This window comes from Lissotriton helveticus, chromosome 5_1, assembly GCF_964261635.1.
Source record: "Lissotriton helveticus chromosome 5_1, aLisHel1.1, whole genome shotgun sequence".
Taxonomy (NCBI): Eukaryota; Metazoa; Chordata; class Amphibia; order Caudata; family Salamandridae; genus Lissotriton; species Lissotriton helveticus.
In genome coordinates, this window is record NC_136065.1 from 270520586 (window position 1) to 270542593 (window position 22008).

General features: G+C 44.0%; 1 protein-coding gene across 2 annotated transcripts in view; it reads left to right on the forward strand.

Annotated features, from left to right (window-relative positions):
• Positions 1-22008, forward strand: part of CDK5RAP2 (CDK5 regulatory subunit associated protein 2) — an 841564-nt gene that overhangs the window by 102649 nt on the left and 716907 nt on the right. For both annotated transcript variants that reach the window (XM_078642183.1, XM_078642184.1), the window contains exon 8: positions 21014-21161. In XM_078642183.1, the coding sequence (XP_078498309.1) occupies positions 21014-21161 (148 nt within the window). The remainder of the gene's footprint in view (positions 1-21013; positions 21162-22008) is intronic.

Genomic DNA, 22008 nt, shown 5'->3' on the forward strand with positions numbered 1-22008 from the left:
TTGCCTTAGATGTTTTTGCCTTACATCCTCCCTTCGTTTGCCCTCCTTTCCTCTTTTTTTGGATTGCCCATCCCCTTGCCCCCCTTGCAAGATCCGAGACATTCTCGCTCATGGTGGCTGTGGCAGAGTCAGAGCCAGAGCTGGGGATTAGAAGTGGGGTGGGTGGTATTTGGCCCACCGGTAGGGTCATTAGACTCATGTCCTCAAGGTCATTTATGGCCTCCCTTGTAAGGTTTGGGCTAGTAGTTGATAGGTCCCCCCCAACCCCTCGAGGTTAGTAATGTTAGCCTCTGGCCTTCCTTCAGGGGTCTTGGCCAGGGCCAGTGGGCCCATTGATGATCTCCTCACCCACTCAATTTCCTGGGAGATGCGTCTTTCAAGTACAGAAATTTCATCTATCAGAAGTGATCCTGCCTTGACAAAGTAATTGTCGATGGTACCTTTAACGGCTCCTGCCGCAGCCAGCATCGATTTACTCCTTGTTTCCCTGGTGGACATCTCGGCCTCGATGTGAAGGGGACCAGGTGGCGACAGGGGTAGCTGAAGATTCCGACCACGGGGGGTGGCCCGGTCCCGGTCTATGCCGTCCTCGAACGGCCTCAAACGGCCCGCCCTTTGCCCGGGTTTAGCCCGGCGTACGCCCGCGCGCGTCCCGCGTATTGTGACGTGTTAATATAGTGGTGGGAGGGGGCGGGAAGAGACACCAGGTGCGCTGCGTTCTTGATGCGCGTTGATTCCTGGGTCTCGCAGTCCCGGCCCCTGCAGGCGTGCTGATGTGGATCCCTGGTTTCAGCTCCCAATGGGTATTGCAGGTTAGTGACTCTCTGTCCCAACGAAAAGAAAATGGCTACGAGCGGCTCCCGCGGAGCGGGGGCCGCGAGCCGTAAATAGCCGGAAGCAGGGGGCGGGAAGAGACACCAGGTGCGCTGCGTTCTTGATGCGCGTTGATTCCTGGGTCTCGCAGTCCCGGCCCCTGCAGGCATGCTGATGTGGATCCCTGGTTTCAGCTCCCAATGGGTATTGCAGTTTAGTGACTCTCTGTCCCAACGAAAAGGAAACGGCTATCGGAGACCTCTTTTGACTGCAAAAAGCCCATTTGGCCTCTGATATCTCAAATCTCAATTTTCGCAACCACCTGTTTCTGCTATGCATGTTTTCTGTGACTATATATTCATTGCAGTGTTATAGATTGTTGTGTTCAGCCTGAATGGGAATGTGATCAGCCTGACTGGGTATGGGCTTGTCAGGCAAGTAGCTTCTACCCTGCAGGGTCATGTGGCAAAGACGGGAATAGATCATCAATGGAATGCCGCAATATGGTATGTCCATACATCTCATGAGGTGCCAGCAATATCACCTACTTATTCCTGATATTTCTTAAGTTTCTTATTTGTAAATAAATCATTCATCTGGTGGATCTGCCTGCTGTGTAGTTGCTGCTTTATCACGCATAGTTCACACATGACTTCTAAATGAGTTATTGATCAGTGGCATTGTAGGTGAAGAATTGTCCGCCACAACAGATACTGTGGACAGTCTTGCCAAAGCCCATGCTGTGCATTTAACTGTATCTATCTCTTCATTGGGTCTTTAGAGCTTTTACAATAAAGCGATATTCAGAGGCACTTGGCCTTCTAAACCTTATTTAAGGTTCTTCTTTACTGAAGGCGATGAGGGCCCAATAACCGTGCGCACTGGTGAATTCTTCATATCATCATCCCATTATGGGGAAATTCTTATTCTGAACAACGGAGTGACTCCTTCTCCCGCATCTGTAACGCGGCCGGTCCGATAATACCCGCCGGCACGGCAGTGCTGCGGGAGAAGGAGTAGCTCCGTTGTTCAGAATAAGAATGATGTTATGAAGAACACATGAACTCTAAAGATGGAATTGCAAAAGAAGGAATTTTGAGTCCTGATGAAGTCCAAGTGTGGACGAAATGTGTAGGCTGATGATTCTATGTCATATGAGTTCTTGGGTCTACTGTTTTTGATAACATGGGATTATGAAATAAAAAATATAACATTTCTACTAAACAAGCTTGCCTATGGACTTTTCTTAGTGAATGCAATAATTGATTGATTACTACAGTATTTACAACGACGTTTCTTTCCAATAGTTGGAAACTTATTTAAGGTTGTACTGCAGAGCATGTTTGCTATTATGGAACCAGCGGGGGGCAAACTGCGCCTGTGAAATCAGATGGTATACTTCAAAATTGGGGGCAGCAAATCTGCCCGTCCCTTAAAACATTAGCATTTTTCCGGAGCTTAGTCTAGGCTACAAACGCATGCCAACTTTATAATACATGCTCTAAGCAGTATTATAGCAAGTACACTTTGACAGCAGCATCATTTTCATAAGAGCAACTCTCCCTGCTACAGATATGGGGAGCATAATCCATCTCTCTATCAGAGATGTTATTGGTGTCATACATTTGCCATAATTTACTAAAAAGTATTATCTGAAAATCACAATTAGTTATAGATTCCTTACCTTAGAATTACCCCCAGGCCTCAGACTGGATCCGGAAAGTTTTTCGTCAGCAGTACCCCTGCGCCTCAGGCGGTGGCGTTGGTTGACTCTACGATCTTCGTTGGCGTTGTGGTTGCTGGGATGACGTCGCGGTAGCGAATGAATGAGGAAGCACTTGTGAAGCGCCTGGTTACCCGAAGGCATCCCAGCACTAAGGAGTACGCTAAACCAGATTCATAACATATCCGGGAAAGAGAAAGGTTTTTAACTGTTTACGAAAGTGCTGGTAATTAGATTGAGAGCGGATGTGAAGGGAGGTAAGATTTCAAAACTTGGCAACACTATATGAAAAGAGGCGGCCTCCACTTCTTGTTCGTTTAATTTTTGGGACTGTTAAAAAGTATTTACTCTCTGATCTTAGGACTCTTTTAGGCTGGTAGGGAAGAATCATGGCCTGAATCAACGAGGATCTTTTCCCCGCCGGTGCTTTATGGGCAATGCACATAGCTTTACATTGAATCCTCTCCTGGATTGGAAGCCAGTTTAATGAGGCTGACAATCGTTTAGGAACATTTAAAAGCAGCCGAGCTGCACAATTTTGGACTGTTTGTAGTATTTTTGTGGTGGACAGTGGAGCTCCAAGATAAATAGCATTTGCATAATCCAGTCTCAACAGGATTAATGCTTGTACTAACAGTCTTCTGGCCACAAAAGGTAGAAGGGGAAGAATTTTCCTGATCATCCGCAGAAGGCCGTAGCAGGTACCTGCCACTTTCCGCGCCTGTTCCTTAAAATATAGGTTGGCATCTTGTACGACTCCTAAGCTTTTTATAGACTTTTTCGGAGTTGGGGGGGACCTAGACTGTTGGGCCACCAGGAGTCTATATTGAGGGGGGCTTCATTGCCAAGATGCATTTCCGTTTTATCTCCATTGAGCTTCAAATATGAGGTGTCCATCCAGCTGACCACTTTTTTCTAGACGGGATGTGAGGGCTCCTCTTGAATTATCATTTTTGTTCAGTGAGTAGCTGAGTATTGTCTGCATAGGTGACGATTTGCACCCCAAATGGGGTGACTATATGCACCAGGGAACTCGGGTAGACGTTGAACAAGGTGGGGCTTAATGCAGATCCCTGGGGAACTCCGCAGGTAAGGGGTACTTGTTTGGAGATACTGTCTTCCTCAAAAACTGAAAAAACTGTCATCTAAAAAAGACTGCAGCCATTTCAATGCCATGGTTGACTATATCGAAGGCTGCGCTTAGATCTAATAAAATAATTGCAGCGCAGCCTCTGTGGTCAAGAATTTTCCTGGTTTCCTCCACTACCGACTACTGCCCTGTTGTGATCTGAAACCTGTTTGTGAGGAGTGGAGAAAGTAATTATTTTCCAAGAAGCCCGATAGGGAAGAATTTACATGCTTCTCGGCGATTTTACTTATGCCAGGAAGCAGGGAGATAGGTCAGTAGTTCGCCCAGTCTTCCGGATCTAGGTTGGGCTTCTTTATCAGAGCCTTGACCATCGCCCGTTTCCACAAGGGAGGCATAATTCCTGTGAGATAGGAGGCATTAATCAGGTCAACTAAGCCTGAAGAAAGGGTCTTACTGATCTTATAAAGAATAGTAGGCGGGGCTGGGTAGGAGTGAACCCGATTTAAGATGGGTTAAAATTTCTACTAAGGAATTCTGATTCAGTAGGGGGAATTCCTTCAGTAGGACCTGTTCCGTTATTGGATCAGTTTGAAGTACCAGCTGCTTGTCACTTTCCAGAAGGAAGGACTTATAGATAGTCTGTATCTTCCCTGAGAAGAATTCTGCTAGGTGATTACAACGGGGGGTTCAGGGCTATCTGCGATCAGTGAGGGGACAGAAGGAATCAGAAGTGATTTAGCAATCAAGAAGATTTAGCGCAGAGAATTTACCAACGATGCTATTTTCTCTTCATAATAGCAGCTTTGTGCAGATTTTATCTCTAATTTATAATGTTTAATAGCTTCTCTATATTAGGCTTTTTGCTAGATGATGAGTTTTTTCTCCACTTACTTTCCAATACTTCGCATTCTTGCTTAAGCTTCCGGAGTTCCAACTAAGGAGTACCAGGGATTTCTCTTAGTACCAGTTTTGATCTGTATCTCTTTTTTTGGTAGACTCTAGCCAACTATTGAAAGTATCATTGGCAATTATAGGATTAGGATGGGGTATAGGTCTTGTGATTTCCAATTCATTCTCCCATGCGTTTCACGGAAGTGTATACCAGGTCCGAATAAGTTTATTTATTTCCCTGGCCGGAGGACTTATTTCCTGCCTAGCCCACGTGAATGAGAGCAGGAAGTGATCGGACCAGGGTAATGGAATAGGTTGAAAGGCAGTCAAAGTTTGAATATTAGAAAAAATGGGGTCCAATAGATGACTTTTATTGTGTGTTGGCCCTGGGACTTTTTGATTGAACTGAAAGGCCGCTAGCCCCTCAACAAGGTCTACTATTTGGGGGAGTTGAGCATTCTCAAAATGTATGGTAAAATCTCCCAATACCGTACCATTAGGCAGGGAACTTGCCAAATTAGCTATAATTTCAGGCATAGCCTGACAAAATGGACTAACAGGGCCTAGGTGGCGGTAAAGTAAAATGCTCGAAAGGGTAGTAACATGAGATTCCCAGATGGAAAACAGGATACTTTCAGAGGTAGGAATGGGATTATTCGAGATGCAGCATTTAAGAACATCCTTATAAATAATGGCAGTGCCCCCTCCCCGACCGACCTCTCAGTCTTGCCTCTGTATTGTATTGTGAGGTGGGAGTGTTTGTATAATGGCATAATCCATGTCTTTGTCTAACCAGGTTTCTGTGAGGAATAGGATATCCGTTTTTCCTCTTCCAATAGGATGTAGATCTCCACAGCGTGTTTGGGGAGGGAGCGACAATTAAGTAAGAACATTTTGAGCTCCCTTCCCTCCACTAAGAGGTCAGACCTACGTAAAGGAGAGCAGATTCTATAATCACAACATTGTAAAGGATAGTGCTCACAACTTATAGAGTGTTTGCACTTACTTTTGGGTTCTTCTTTGAGGTATATGAGCTGTTCGCATGTGCAGCAGAGCCGTAAATTATTGGAACCAGCAGGGTTCCTGGCCCCTGGTCCAGGTCGGGCGCAGACAGGCTTGACTTAGGCGCACCCGCTGCAAGCGTCTGCTCCTAATGAGGCCGAGTGAGCGTGATGACGTGAGGAGGCTCTATCGCGTTTGTGGCTGTAAGCTAGAGCGTTAACCTATGCGAAAATAGCCAGTATTGAACACAGCTCCGAAATCTAACCGGTAGGTGTGACAATGTTTTAAATAAATGTAAAAGCAATTTCTCAGCAGATTAAAAAACTATTTTACATGCAATCCCCTCTTAGCGCTTGCTGCTCTATGCTAAGTCCCAACAACGTTACTATGAGAAAAAGCGCTCCTGGCGGTCGCGTCGTCGGCTCCTAGTGAGGCAGAGTGAGCGTGATGACACCGCCCTCGTGCGCTGACGTCAGTTCTTTCTTTTTCCACGCCAGCAAGCGCAGATCTGGAGAGAGCGGTACCCCCAATCACCTTTTGACTGACTTTTTCTCGACATTTGTTGACATCGTTTTTGAGTCCATCGACTCCTGTTGCACAAGGGATGCCCTGCTTCAAGGCTTGCAGTTCCTGTAACCGACTGATGTCAGTGACGGATCCGCACTGAGTGTGCCTCTTCTGCCTGGAGTGCGGCCGCAACCCCAAGTCATGCTCCGACTGCCGGACCATGAATCCGAAGTCTTTGCGGGAGCGGTCCCGACAGCTTCTCGAGGCCCAGCAGTCGAGACTGCGCCGTTCGTGGTCCCTGTCGGGTAGTAGGTCGAGGGGCCGGTCGCGGAGCCACCATCATTCTTCATCCAAGTCTTCGCACTTGGGGTCAGGTAAGTCGAAGCACAAGAAGAAGTCGAATAAGCATTGTCACTCTTTGACTTCTCCCCGTCCGTCAGCCGACGCGAAGAATGATGTGGGTGGTGCCCCTCCGGCAGCTCCACGTGCAGAGCCCGAAGGGTCGGCTCCTGGTTTCCCTCCTTTTCCGGATCCTGCCCAGCTTCGTCAATTTTATGGAGCGATGCATGCATCTTTGGCCAGCCCAACTCCGCCGGCGTGCCTTCGGGCCCCGCAGACTCGGCTGGGGGCCCTAGGCCTTCGATGCCGGTGGCTCCGGCCTCAGCACCGCAGGATCCCCTTGGATCCAGGCCTGTATCCGGATTGGCGCCGGTTGACCTTATTACACCTCCCCCAGCGCCGATTCCATCGGCACCACGTCTGCAGCCGACGTTGGCTGTGTCCCCAGCCGACGTCAACCCCGGCCCTTACCTCAAGGTAGATACGGAGCCGGACTGGCGTCGACCGATGCCGGATCCGGCGCCAAGGGGTACTTTTGTGCCCCTGGTCTACTCTGGCTCTTTTAGACCAGATTGGCAGCAAGAAGAGGTTGAGGAGGACTGGGAGGGGTCTGTAGACCCTCTAACTGACCAGTTGAGCTACGAACCGGACTGCAGAGAGGAACTTGGGGAAGCCAGGTCCTGATACCTCACCAGACCTTGGCATGTTGTCTCCTCCTACCAAGCGTCTTACTCCATGGTGTTGCATAGGGCGGCTGAGGCTCTTCACTTCGAGATACCCACGGTGGCGGTCAGGACTAACCTCCTAACCAAGGTGCTTCAGCCGGCAGCGAGCTCTTCAGAGCCCCTGCTACCGTTTAAAATTGCCCTCACTGACATCCTTCTGGGGACCTGGTCTGGCCCAACTCAGGAGCTCCTGTGGATAGGATGATTGCCCGACACCACTGCCGGCTCCGGGCGAACCATCTTTCCTCACCCAACACCCCACCTCTGAGAGGTTGATGGTCCAAGGATCTACCTCCAGAGGCGCATTCCCTAATGCACCACCTGATAGGGAATCCAAAAAGCTGGACCATCTTGGGAAGAAGATGTTTTCTTTCTTCAGCTTGTGACTGCGGTCGGTAAGCACCGTATGTCTTTTAGGCCATTATACCCACTCTGTTTGGGATACGGTGGCGCAAGAGCTGCCTCAGTGCCCAGGCCGGGGCTGTACTCTCCCGTGCAATTGCCGAGGGGAGTGATGCAGCGAAGTTTACCATCCGCTGTGGGCTGAATACCGCCGACTCACTAGGCAAGACTAATTCCACATCGGTAGCCCTTCGACGCTACGCCTGGTTTAGGTCGACTGTTTTTTCAGGGTATGTCCATGCCCTTTGATGGCCATCGCCTTTTTGGCGACAAGGCAGACAATGCTTCTAGAGCGCTTCAAGGACACTAGGGCTACGTCCAGGTACTTCGGCCTCTCCACCACGTGCCCTGCACAGTCTGCTTCTCGCCTCTTTCGTGGCTACGGAAGAGGTGCCCCACCACGTCTCACCCAGAGCCACATGCCGGTGCAAGCTGTTCAGCTAGGGCCAAAATCGGCCTGAGGAGGGAGCCACAAAAACCTCCCCTCCCAAAGGTACCCCCCTCCCCCAGGAGCCTGTGCTGTACCCCACCAGCAGTCCTAGAGGTCAAAGCATCCCAACCCTGCCCTCTTATTTCTTTTTTTTGTAAAAGATTTTTTTACAGTTTTTTAAGGACTTGGGACAGAGTCTGGAGTTCTAAGATAGCTGCAACCACTTCCTGGTTGAGATGGTGGCAGCCAATCTCGGGATCTGCGGAGGCTCTGCACCCTTAGTTATACAAAGTTTTTGGGCATTCTAAATTTCTTTTGAAAAAATGAATGAGGAAAATGTGTTTTGGGACTCCCTTTCTTCATCTGCCCCTGCTTGACGGATCACGCTAAAACCTTCCATGCACAAACTAGCACTTTTTTGGAAAGTTTCATGGAGATTCTTCAAACGTCACCAAAGTTATTAGCAACACAAAAAATGCATTTCCTAGGGAGAATATATATATATATATATATATATATATATATATATATATATATATATATATATATATACACATGGCTGAGTGGTGTTGGGCTTAATAAAATAACACGCACCATCATTGGGTTTGCCTCGTCTTTTTTCACGGCTGGATGTGCTGTTTTGGACGACAACTTACTGCATATATAAAATGGGCAGCGTCATGCTGCTGCCCATTTTGGAATAAAGCACTTTTTTTCATCCCTCCATTGCTGTGGTCTGTACCTGTTTTGTGCTGGTATTCGTTTGGATCCGTGTACTGCAGGACTGTGGATTCTGATATAGATATAGATATAGATGTAGATATATATTTATATAAATAATGGCGGCAGCGCTGGCATCCATTGAATAAACCACGCTTTGCACCAGCAACTTTTGGGTCGACTCTTCGTCATTTTGTACTCGGCAGTACGTTTCTGTGGCGTATGACGAACTACATAAATATATCTATGTATATCTATATATATCTATATATATATTCACTGAAAAAACCATAGGTTTCAGGAGTTATATAGTTAGGAATTAGCTTTTAAAAAACCTTTGAAATTCACTCAAAAAACTATAAGTTTTAGTGGTGTTATAGTTACCTGGACATTTTACTCATACAAAACCATTGAAATTGCTCCTATATAGTTAGTTGTACTAACTATATTTCGCGCACCCGCAATCCACTGCTGATGATGTCACATATTAGATCATTCATGACATGGTCAGTGACATCACTGATGACATCTCAAATGACATCACTGATGACATCACTGATGACATCATCCAGTGAATGTGGTTTGCTTCGTTATTTAAATATGCATTATATATATAGCAATTTGCATTGAAGAATAAGTGGATATATATAAATAAATATTTGGATGGAGGATTTAGTAGCAGTGTAATTGACTGTTTACTTGACCAATTTATAATGTCTCACTAAATATAGTGGATAGTGACTAAACTGTGTGAATATCTGTATCACTTTGTCAGTTGTTGTGTAAACTGATTCTACAGTTGGTTACTAGCTATGTGAAAGTCTATATTAGTTATTGATTAGTTAACTGAGTATTTGTATGGGAGTGTGAAAGTGTGTGTGGTTCGGTGGGGGGTGTGTGACTGTCCAAAGATGTGTGAATAGTTGATTCAGTAGATATATGAAGTTAAAACTACATGTTCTAACAGTTTTTTGGGTGAGTGAATATCTTTATGGGTGTGGTGATGAGTAAATATATTTCTCAATGGTACAGGTCCAACAAAGTAGAAAAATAAAAGGCAGTGTATGTGTCAGTTGTTGTATATAAATAAGTATACATAAGACACAATGATTGTGTGAGTGACTGTATGGATAACTGTATACTTGTAATAATGATTTTATAAGTCACTAAGTATGACTTACTATCTAAATGAATAGAAGAAGTGGTGTTTGTAGAAGTGTTTTGCTAAGTAAATATGTAAGTATGATCCATTGTTTGCATAAGTGAGTAGGATGACTTCATATGTGAATAGGATGCGTGCTGTTGTTTAATGTCGATATAGATGTATAAGTATTTTTGATAGTGTTCTATTGTTCATTGACAGCATGTATGAGTGAATCCATAGGTAAGTGATTAGATGTGTGTATACATCTATGAATCACTGAGTGGATTTTTAGATACTTGTATTGCTGTGACAATGGATTTAAAATGTGATACTCTGTATTTTACAAAGAGTGATGAAAAATTGTAATAGTGTATGAAAAGGTGTATGTGATTGTCACGTGGATGATGTCATCAGTGATGTCATTTGAGATGTCATCAGTGATGTCACTGACCATGTCATGAATGATCTAATATGTGACATCATCAGCAGTGGACTGCGGGTGCGCGAAATATAGTTAGTACAACTAACTATATAGGAGCAATTTCAATGGTTTTGTATGAGTAAAATGTCCAGGTAACTATAACACCACTAAAACTTATAGTTTTTTGAGTGAATTTCAAAGGTTTTTTAAAAGCTAATTCCTAACTATATTACTCCTGAAACCTACGTTTTTTTCAGTGAATTTCAAAGGTTTTTTAAATGCTAATTCCTAACTATATAAGGCCTGAAACCTATGGTTTTTTCAGTGAATTTCAAAGGTTTTTTAAATGCTAATTCCTAACTATATAAGGCCTGAAACCTATGGTTTTTTCAGTGAATTTCAAAGGTTTTTTAAATGCTAATTCCTAACTATATAAGGCCTGAAACCTATGTTTTTTTCAGTGAATTTGCACGTTTTTTTTAAATGCTAATTCCTAACTATATAAGGCCTGAAACCTATGGTTTTTTCAGTGAATTTCAAAGGTTTTTTAAATGCTAATTCCTAACTATATAAGGCCTGAAACCTATGGTTTTTTCAGTGAATTCGCAAGGTTTTTTAAATGCTAATTCCTAACTATATAAGGCCTGAAACCTATGGTTTTTTCATTGAATTCGCAAGGTTTTTTAAATGCTAATTCTATTAGCGGATAACGTTTTTATATATTAAAACGTTTTTTAAATCTCAAATGCCTGCTTTGCTAACAGAGTTTTTAAGCACAGGCTCTTTTGTCTCTGGTGGCCATCTTGGGAGACTGCATATCAGAATTTTTTAATGAAATATAAGAGGATTTGAAAAGCCACTCAAAATGTGCCCCCATTTTTCTTTCTTCAGCACTAATCATAATTTCTATGACAAAATGAACCCCCTCATTTTGTTCCTTTGCAAATTAAATGTTTTAAGTGTTAACACTTTATTCCAATCAAGATGACTTCAGGTGTGCCATACTTTTGTCATAAGTAAGACTGTTAGCGCTCTAGTTGTTCTTTAGAACACTCTGGGACATTCTGTCATTGGGCTATAGTTGGGCTACATCTGGCTGATATTTGGGCTACATTTGTTTTTTTTGTCTCTGGTGGCCATCTTTGGGCTACATTGGGCTACATTTGGGCTCTAACATATATATAGCCCAATGTAGCCCAATATATATTTTTTCAAAGTTAATTTTCGTAAAAACCACTGGAGCACATATCTTGAGACATAGCAAAGGCACATCGGGCTACCAGTCCCTACAATTTTGCCAAGTTTGGTGGAAAACCATTCAGCCGTTCGGGCTAAAAGTGAGTCCCACCGCCCTATGGAAATTAACATGGGGAAAACACGTTTTGGGACCCCCCCTTTTATCTCGGCCCCCGCCTGACGAATCCCCCCCCAAACTTTCAGGGAAGGACTGGAGCGCCGCGAGGCAAAGTTAAGGAAAATTTCAGGAAGATTCCTCGACCGGCGCCAAAGTTATTCCCAATAGAATGTTGCGATTTCCCTATGGAAAACAATCCTAACTATATATACCAACTGGCTATCGCCAGTAGGATATATATATATATCCCTAGGTGGGATGCACTTACAGGTAGGAAATTATGCCAATGCAAGGGCACGAGCCGTGAACAAAGTCCTTTTCGGTTTTCCTGCCAGACGCGTTTCGGGCCAACGCCCTCTTCAGTGGCAGACCATGTGACATGACGGCATGCGGCAAACACCAGTAAATCACCACAATAATTGTGCTCAGGTGTACCTTCTGAAGCAATGCTTTCTGGGACTGGTGGTTTAAGGTTTAGTAAAACCCAAGTGGGTTAAAAACTTTTTTTGCATGTGAGTGGCGGCGGCGACCCACTTGGGTTTTACTAAACCACCTGTCCCAGAAAGCATTGCTTCAGGTGGTATACCTGAGCACAATTATTATTGGGACATGGCGTCGCAAGAGTAATCTGTGATCATCCTCAAGCTATTAGTTTCCCCCACTTTCATTTTTTTCCTTACTACATTGGAGGCTCCCCCAGATATCAAATCTCCTCTAAGCTTTAAATGTTGCCTCAGTGAGCTCTGTCTTACTGTAGCCTCTTACTTCAAACCTCCTGATGCTCTCTTGTACAGCTGTTTCATAATCACAGGACGTGTGCAGTTTCTTTTAATTCTAAGAAATTTGCCATACGGGATACTAGATATTGTCTTTCCCGGATGGCAACTACCTGCATGCAGCACAGAATTCCCTGCGGTGGGTTTCCTGGGTCCGTGACGGACCCCCCAGCCTCGGGGACCACCCCCCCGGGGGCTTTGTAAAATTTGGGAGGGGGGCCTCGCGCCCCCCTCCTGGAGCCTGGTCAAGGCCCTGGAGACCGCCACCCCCAGGGCTGGCTCCTGCAGCGACCCGGGGTGCCCACACCCGGGACACTGTTGTTTGCAATGATAGGGAGGGAGCCTCGTGGCTCCCACCCTGTCATTGCAAACTGCTTTGGTATTTGAAAGCAGGAAACCTGCTCTCTCTTTCAAAAAGCAAAGCAGATTGCTTTTCCACATGGGGAGCAACATGTTAGATGCTCCCCATGTGGAAAAGCAATGCCGGCTCCCGAAGGACGCGGGGAGCCTGCTGGGACCGTGGGGGGATTGGGGACCCAACTCACGGCCCCCAATGGAGGGGGCCAGCCCTGGGGGATGGGGTCCCCGGGGCTATTAGTGGCCCGGGAGGGGGTCTACGCGGCCCCCCTCCCCAAATTGAAAAAATTAAATACATTTAAAAAAACAAAGGCCTATGTCTATTTTCACAAACTACAAATATTCCTTAAAAATCGCCTGTATGACTTAAACGCATTCTTTCAACTGTTTACAGGAGATGCACCAGTGCTGGATCCAGGACCCACCACTGAATAAGAAAAAGTAACGATAACACTACTTACCTGCTAAGTGAATTTCCTCCCATTGGATAACATTGATGATTCTATTTGAAAAAGTTTCTGTCAACTTTTAAAATTCAATAATATTCCTTAAAAATCACTACTGTAACCAAAACGCTTTTACTCAACTGTTTACAGGAGATGTCCCAGGACTGAATCTAGGATCCAGTACTGTGGTTAGAAAAGTAATCCATAAAGTAACTAATTGCATTTAACTAGAAATTTCTATTGAGCTCAATGTTGCATTGTGTTTGAAATTGTATTGCCCATTGCAACAACTGTAACTACTGTACTTAAAAGTCTATTGCCTATTTGCAAAATATTTAAACTAAAGTAATTCATTATGAGAAAGTATATTTTGTAATGTATAATATAATTATAATGTAATTTAAAAAATAAAATATCTAAAAATAAATGTAGTAAACCAGTATCAAAAAAATAAATATATCAATTAATACATTTAAAAATTGTCAATTCACTGAAAAAACCATAGGTTTCAGACATGTTATAGTTGGGAATTAGCATTTAAAAAACCTTTGAAATTCACTGAAAAAAACATAGGTTTCAGACATGTTATAGTTGGGAATTAGCATTTAAAAAACCTTTGAAATTCACTGAAAAAACATAGGTTTCAGACATGTTATAGTTGGGAATTAGCATTTAAAAAACCTTAGCAATTCACAGAACAAAACATAGGTTTTTAGGGGTGTTATAGTTAGCTGGACATTTCACTCGTACAAAACCATTGAAATTCCTCCCTTATTGTTAGTTGTACTAACAATAAGGGACCTTGCATTGGCATTGGCTCGTGCCCTTGCATGGTTTTACTAAACCTTAAACCACCAGTCCCAGAAAGCATTGCTTCAGAAGGTACACCTGAGCACAATTATTGTGGTGATTTACTGGTGTTTGCCGCATGCCGTCATGTCACATGGTCTGCCACTGAAGAGGGCGTTGGCCCGAAACGCGTCTGGCAGGAAAACCGAAAAGGACTTTGTTCACGGCTCGTGCCCTTGCATTGGCATAATTTCCTACCTGTAAGTGCATCCCACCTAGGGATATATATATAGTTAGGATTGTTTTCCATAGGGAAATCGCAACATTCTATTGGGAATAACTTTGGCGCCGGTCGAGGAATCTTCCTGAAATTTTCCTTAACTTTGCCTCGCGGCGCTCCGGTCCTTCCCTGAAAGTTTGGGGGGGGATTCGTCAGGCGGGGGCCGAGATAAAAGGGGGGTCCCAAAACGTGTTTTCCCCATGTTAATTTCCATAGGGCGGTGGGACTCACTTTTAGCCCGAACGGCTGAATGGTTTTCCACCAAACTTGGCAAAATTGTAGGGACTGGTAGCCCGATGTGCCTTTGCTATGTCTCAAGATATGTGCTCCAGTGGTTTTTACGAAAATTAACTTTGAAAAAATATATATTGGGCTACATTGGGCTATATATATGTTAGAGCCCAAATGTAGCCCAATGTAGCCCAATATAGCCCAAAGATGGCCACCAGAGACAAAAAAAAACAAATGTAGCCCAAATATCAGCCAGATGTAGCCCAACTATAGCCCAATGACAGAATGTCCCAGAGTGTTCTAAAGAACAACTAGAGCGCTAACAGTCTTACTTATGACAAAAGTATGGCACACCTGAAGTCATCTTGATTGGAATAAAGTGTTAACACTTAAAACATTTAATTTGCAAAGGAACAAAATGAGGGGGTTCATTTTGTCATAGAAATTATGATTAGTGCTGAAGAAAGAAAAATGGGGGCACATTTTGAGTGGCTTTTCAAATCCTCTTATATTTCATTAAAAAATTCTGATATGCAGTCTCCCAAGATGGCCACCAGAGACAAAAGAGCCTGTGCTTAAAAACTCTGTTAGCAAAGCAGGCATTTGAGATTTAAAAAACGTTTTAATATATAAAAACGTTATCCGCTAATAGAATTAGCATTTAAAAAACCTTGCGAATTCACTGAAAAAACCATAGGTTTCAGGCCTTATATAGTTAGGAATTAGCATTTAAAAAACCTTTGAAATTCACTGAAAAAACCATAGGTTTCAGGCCTTATATAGTTGTTAGTTGTACTAACTATAACTAACTATAACTAACTATAACTACCTCAATCCGCTGCTGATGATGTCACATATTACATCATTCATGACATGGTCAGTGACATCACTGATGACATCGCAAATGACATCACTGATGACATCATGCATGTGACAATCTGATACATCTCATCATATACTAGTATAACCTTTCAACACTCATTATAAAATATGGAGTACCATATTTGAAACCATTGACACACCAATACATGTTTCTAAGAACCCACTCAGTGATTCCCTCATCTACACACACATCTAAACACTTACCTATAGATTCACTCATACATGCTAACAAAGATCAATAGAACACTATTAAATATACTTATGCACCTATATCGACATTACACACCAGCACACATCCTATTCATTATGCAGTCATCCTACTCACTAATGAAAACAATTGATCATACTTACATTTACTAAGCTACACACTTATACAAACACCATTTTATGTATTCATATAGATAGTAACTCATATTTAGTGTGTTATAAAATCACTATTAAAAGTATACAGTTTTCGATACAGTCACTCATACAATCACTGAGTCTTATGTATACTTATTTATTTACAACAACTGTCTCATACACTGCCTTTTATATTTCTACTTTGTTGGACATGTATCATTGAGAAATATATTTACTCATCACCACACCCATAAAGAGATTCACTCACCCAAACATGTTTCCACATGCAGTGTTAACCTTATATACCTACTAAATCAACTATTTACACATCTTTGGACAGTCACACACCTCCCACCCAACCACACACACATTCACTCTCCCATACAAATATTCACTTAACTAATTAAAAACTAATATAGAGTTTCCCATAGGTAGTAACCAACTTATGCAGTAGTTTACACAACAAGAGACAGTGATACAGATATTTACACAGTTTAATCACTATCCCATATATTTAGCGAGACACTTTAAATTAATCACTTAGACAGTCAATCAGAGTGCTACTAAATCCTCCATCCAGATACTTATACATCCACTCAGTCTTCAATGCAGATTCTTATATATATAATACCTTTTTAAATATCAAACCAAACCACATTCACTGGATGATGTCATCAGTGATGTCAATTGAGATGTCATCAGTGATGTCATCAATGATGTCACTGACCATGTCATTAATGATGTAATATGTGACATCATCAGCAGTGGATTGCGGGCGCACGAGTTATAGTTAGTGCAACTAACTATAACAGAGAAATTTCAATGGTTTTATACGAGTTAAATGTCCAGCTAAATATAACAGCCCTGAAACCTATGTTTTTTCTCAGTGAATATATATATATATATATATATATATATATATATATATATATATATATATATACACGCTCCAAAGTTGCCCCAAGCAACAAGAAGCACTCAAGCAGCAGCGGGTTACAGAAACCTTTATTCGGGTACAAGCAGAAGCCGTCAAGCCGATCCCTTAAGCAGCTTGTCTGTCCGTAATTGCCTGACGCGTTTCAGAGATAAACTCTTTCCTCAGAGGCTGTGACAGTTAAGTATGCGCGCTGTCGACACCACCCACTCATTTGAATAGCACCTTGCACGTGTTAATTCAACTGCTCTGGATGAGTCTGTGCATGGAATTCTGGGTCTTGTAGTGTCCACAATTAATTCCCTCGATGGGTGCGCTAATCTTCCTGCCGGTAAATGAAGCCCTGTATGAACCTCAGCCTGCGGGTCCACTCTAAATCCCTCGTTGCTGCTCCACACGAGGGGGTATCTTGGATAGTTGACCCCCGCGGTTCCCACATTACCGGGATGGTATAATATGTTAAAGTAACGTAATTAGGTTAGTCTCATCAGTAACAGAATTAATGTTTTGAACTATATAAAAAAACATGTTGCTAAGACTACCATAAGACTCATGGTTATGCTGGGTTGTGCACGGCTTGCCTGCACAAAAGAGACTAGTTTTGTGGTGAATTTGTCATGACATCTAGGGATGCTAGGTGCAGCTTCTGACAACTAGGAACTGATACTGTCTCTGTTTCAAAAACAGTTACACTGTGAGAAAAAGGGTTAAACAAATTAAACCAAGACCGATCCCTGTGTTTGGTTCACAATGAGATCAGTACTTGTCGCTTGCCACTGCCTATATATGGTAGGCAAATATAATTCTAATAACACTGCATGAATTTTATTGATTTGCATTTTTAATTATGTGCAGCGTTTTTAGAACCAGAACTGTAAAACACGTTAAGAATGGCTTCCTTTGAGCATCTTTGTTCCATAAGGCACCAAAGGACTAGTAAAGACTGCAGACATTGTGAGCTGGTTGTTTGTTCTGAATATCTGAAAGACAAGAGCTTTTGACAGATTGATATGTAGATTGATGACTGTTTTAGCAAAGGCTTATATCTTGGTCTTTTAGTTTCTTTTGTTCCACTGGGTTGTCATGGAATTCATCATAAAAAATGTAGAATTGTAAACCTAATATTTCTTGAGCATCAGAATGCGCAAATGTGAAGTAATATAGGAAACAAAGGACTTACTGTAAGGCGTTCTTTACTCTGTCCACCAGGGTAGCAGGAGATATTACTTTAGCTACCCTGATGGACCAAATAACACAATATTCAGAGATGATTTCTGTTGTACCTTCAGAGGAACTGCCATCATAATGGTTCCTCCGAAGGTAGCAAACATTTGTTGGATGGCCACTGTCCTTTTTGACATCTTCCCAATTACCTTTTTGGTTTCTAAAATAAATACCAAATGATTCTCACACCAGAGGAGTTTTTAGGTCTCGTGGCAACCACGCGGAAGCGCGGTCTCGCCAGAGACCTTTTGTCAGCGACACCGCTTCCCAGGAGACAGGAGCCGGCCGCGCGCATCTTGCAAAAGGTGATCGTAGCGGGCCGCGCGCGCGAGAACGCGCTCGCCGTGGCCATTTCCTGTCTCCTGGGAAGCGCAAACATACACAGGCACACTTCCCTCTGCACGCATGCGCACACACAGAGACACACACACACGAGCGCACATACACGCACGCACACATATAGAGACTTCACCCCCGCCGTCGTACACAGAGACACACACACATGAGCGCACATACACGCACGCACACATACAGATACTCCCCCCGACCCCCCGCCATCGCACACAGAGACACGCGCACACATACAGACACCCCCCGCGTCACACACACACACACACACACACACACTCACACACACACTCGTGAGCCCCCCCCCCCCCAACTAAGCCCCACTCACCGGCCCTCCGGACTTCTGCAGCGTCCGCGGGGTTCTCCCTTGGGCATGGGAGCCCCGCGTCACCGCTGCTCCTTTCGCCAGGCACTCCGTGGGCGCGGGCTTCACAAAACGGAAGTCCCGCCCCACGATAGGTTTCGTTTTGCGCGCGCACGTCTTGTTTTTCCCCGTCACCACTGCCAGGAATGTACTTTCACTCTGCCTTACGATGGTGGTGCCTGCGACGGCTCGTAGCCACAGTCCATTATATTTTGAAAAATCCACACCCCACAGTGACTACGTGAGAACAAAGGAAGCAGTACATCAAATATGCACACTAGTTTATTGTGCAAGGACAACAACACTGAGGGTCGCGTAACTAGTTTCCCTTGCACAGTAAACTGGTGGAACACTGAGCAGCAAATGCAAATGAACCACTGCTCCTCTATGCACAGCACATTGGCACTGTTTTGTCCATTAGTGAAGAGTGCGGAGATAAGATAAAAGGCGCTGTGTGTTTTTGTTAACAGTGCAGGGAGGAGTGGCCGTGTGCCTCGGTGAGTGCCACGGAAAAGACACTCATCCTCCTGAGTAAGCAACGCAGACAAAGAAGGCGCTGAATGCCTCAGTGAGCACCACAGTGATAAAGGCACCCCTTGCGTTCAGTGAGCAGCTCTGCCAGAGAATGCAGCATTACCCGCAATGAGCAGCACGGCGGACATCCTATGCACTCAGTGAGCTGCCTAGATAGACGTGAGTGTTTCAGTGAGCAGCAGAGCGAGGATAGGCATGCCGCTGTGTGCGCTTCAGTGAGCAGCACAGCGAGGGGAGGCTGCGTGCACCTCAGTGAGCAGCACAGTGAGGGGAGGCTGCGTGCGCCTCAGTGAGCAGCACAGTGAGGGGAGGCTGCGTGCGCCTCAGTGAGCAGCACAGTGAGGGGAGGCCTCAGTGAGCAGCACAGTGAGGGGAGGCCTCAGTGAGCAGCAGGAGGACCCTGAAAGGCCTTGTGCACCGTCCCTCATTACTGGTTGCTATTGCGTCCCGTTGCTAAGTTAACACGTTTTTTTTGGCCTGCACTGCTGGGCAAGCCTCGGGGCAGGACTCGTAACAGCACTTTTTGAAGCTCTTGTGTGATGACTGCATGCTAGACTGAATTTAAAGACAATACCTGACCCTGTCACCCTGCACCCCAGCGACCCCAGCCTGCCAGTGGGGTACCTTATCAATGTGGGATGTGCAACAAAAAAGCAGGGGTATGAGGGCTGGGGTGGGAGACTGCCCAGAGTGAGATGGGCTGATTACAACAAGCTGTAGAATATACGCCCCCCTGTTCATCGGAAGTGAAATATTTTGATCCAAACATTACCAGCACAGCTATACAATTCAAAAGGCGCGTGCTTTAATTGAAATCAAAGAAAAATGAAAACAAATGAGAGTGATAGTCTGTGGGTGATCAAAAAACGTACAATTATTAAAACACATTCCTCTAGAGACAGGGAACAAGACAGATTCTTAGTGTCAACAAACCTTGTAGCATCGTTACTGTGTGAAAATGATGGGACAAGCACTGGTAACAGGCCAGAACCCGCTTTCATCAGAAGCGAGGACTCCAAGCTTTGAAGCAGACCAACTCTACTTTTTCATTTTAAGTGGTGCCCATCCATGGGTAGGTAGTATGCCAGAACCCCCCTGCCTCCTTTTACACCAATACAGACTTTGCTAAATATTTAATGCAACACATTGTCATATGCAATGCCAATAACTCAAACTTTAATGCTGCGACACCTATTGCATTGCAAATGCTTGTTCTCCTGAGTTTTGGGTGAGGCGGTCATTATTTAAATGTTTGTGTTTGGCAATATCAGGTTTTCCCTAGCTGTGATAGAAAAACCAGGATATCCTACTAAATGCCCTAAATGAGGACGGTGGTGTGATGCCTTTACACCTATGACCCCTACTCTGTCAGGCTATTGGAGTAAGCTTTCCTTCCACATACCCAAGCAGGGGCACTGCTGACGGAAAGCTGGCAGTCTGTCCGGCTGTAAAGAGGGAGTTTTGTGAATTAGGTATTATATCTCACTTGACTGAGTACCCTCTCTGCCAACCTTTAAATCGGGCCCAAATTCACATACCCATAGAGTAACAGTATTTCTCATAGTTACCACTCCTCCTTCCTGCAAGTTATTGCAGCGTCACTCCTTTGCTTGGGTGCACCGTGGCTTAATCCGTATGACTCTAGTGGTGGGAAGATGTTTTATTAAATTATGGATAGAGTTAGAATCCATTCACCTTGGAAGTCATTCATTTTAGGGAAAGTGTCTGTGCCGTTAACTGAGTATTGTAGTTCTATAGTGCTTCCTGGTGCTCATCTGATTAAGTCCACTTCTGAGTTGAAAATCTGCAAGAGGACCAAGTTATCCTCTAAAAACAATGACACATTTGATCCAAATAAATCGTTGAATACCATGCAGAATAAATACCTACTACATATTCAACACAAATTCTAAATTGTTGGATTAACACAGTCCTATTATTTCAGAATAACGGAGCAGCCGAATCTAACGCTGCAAAGTAATGGCGATCCACTGAAAGAAGATGCATTTGACGCAGCCTGTGATCACGGCTTCGTGGACCGTAAAATCAAAGAATTAACAGATATTTTATACAAAAAGGATAGTAAAATTGAGGTAAACAAATAATGCTCAATTTATTGTTTGCATGTTTACATTGTTTTGCACTGTTTCTGAAGTAGGGTGTATATTGTTTATGAAATCGAAGAAACACTCTCTCCCACCTCATAAAGCAGTAATTGTGATTAACATAAAATCGGGCTTTGTTTAATTTTGTTATGTTATGTTCTCACTTCTCCATTAGGGAATCCCTTCTTTGTGGGCCGAACATTTCCCATATTTTTATTCTTTAACTTCGCTTCATGGAACTGGGTATTTCCACACATAATCCTTCTCTTCCTTTCTGCCCTCTCGTGTCTCTCAAACGCTTTCGTGCAGCAGTAGTCTCTTCAGACTAACATTACGAGTTACCTAGCTACTTGATGACTTCACTGAAAATAACGGTATTTGGCACCAAGCAACCCCTCTTGACAAACCTATACTGATGCCAGTATCGGATTTGACCTGACATGCACCGAGAGCGCACCTTAGAGGTGCCCCCTGAATCCTACTAGTCCTTAGTGTGCTGGCTGACTGGTAACGTCCAGCCTGCCACCACAGACAAGTTACTGACCCTTGCAGATAAGATTCCGCACTCAGAGGCCAGAAACAGTGCCTGCTCTGGAGGTAGGTTCACACCTCCTCCAGCAGGATTGCTAGTGTTTAGCATATGAGGACCAGAGGTTTCAAAGTGTCTATCGCTTTTGATATGTAACCCTGGCCTCCCCCAGACCTGGGAGATGCCATTCCCTGCTCTAAAGCCATTGGCACCAGTACAGGCAGGAAAATTAGCTAAGTAGAAGCGTGTTCACTCTCAGGCTAGCCACACACCTAAGGTGGTTTACCTGAAGTAAACAACAAATGA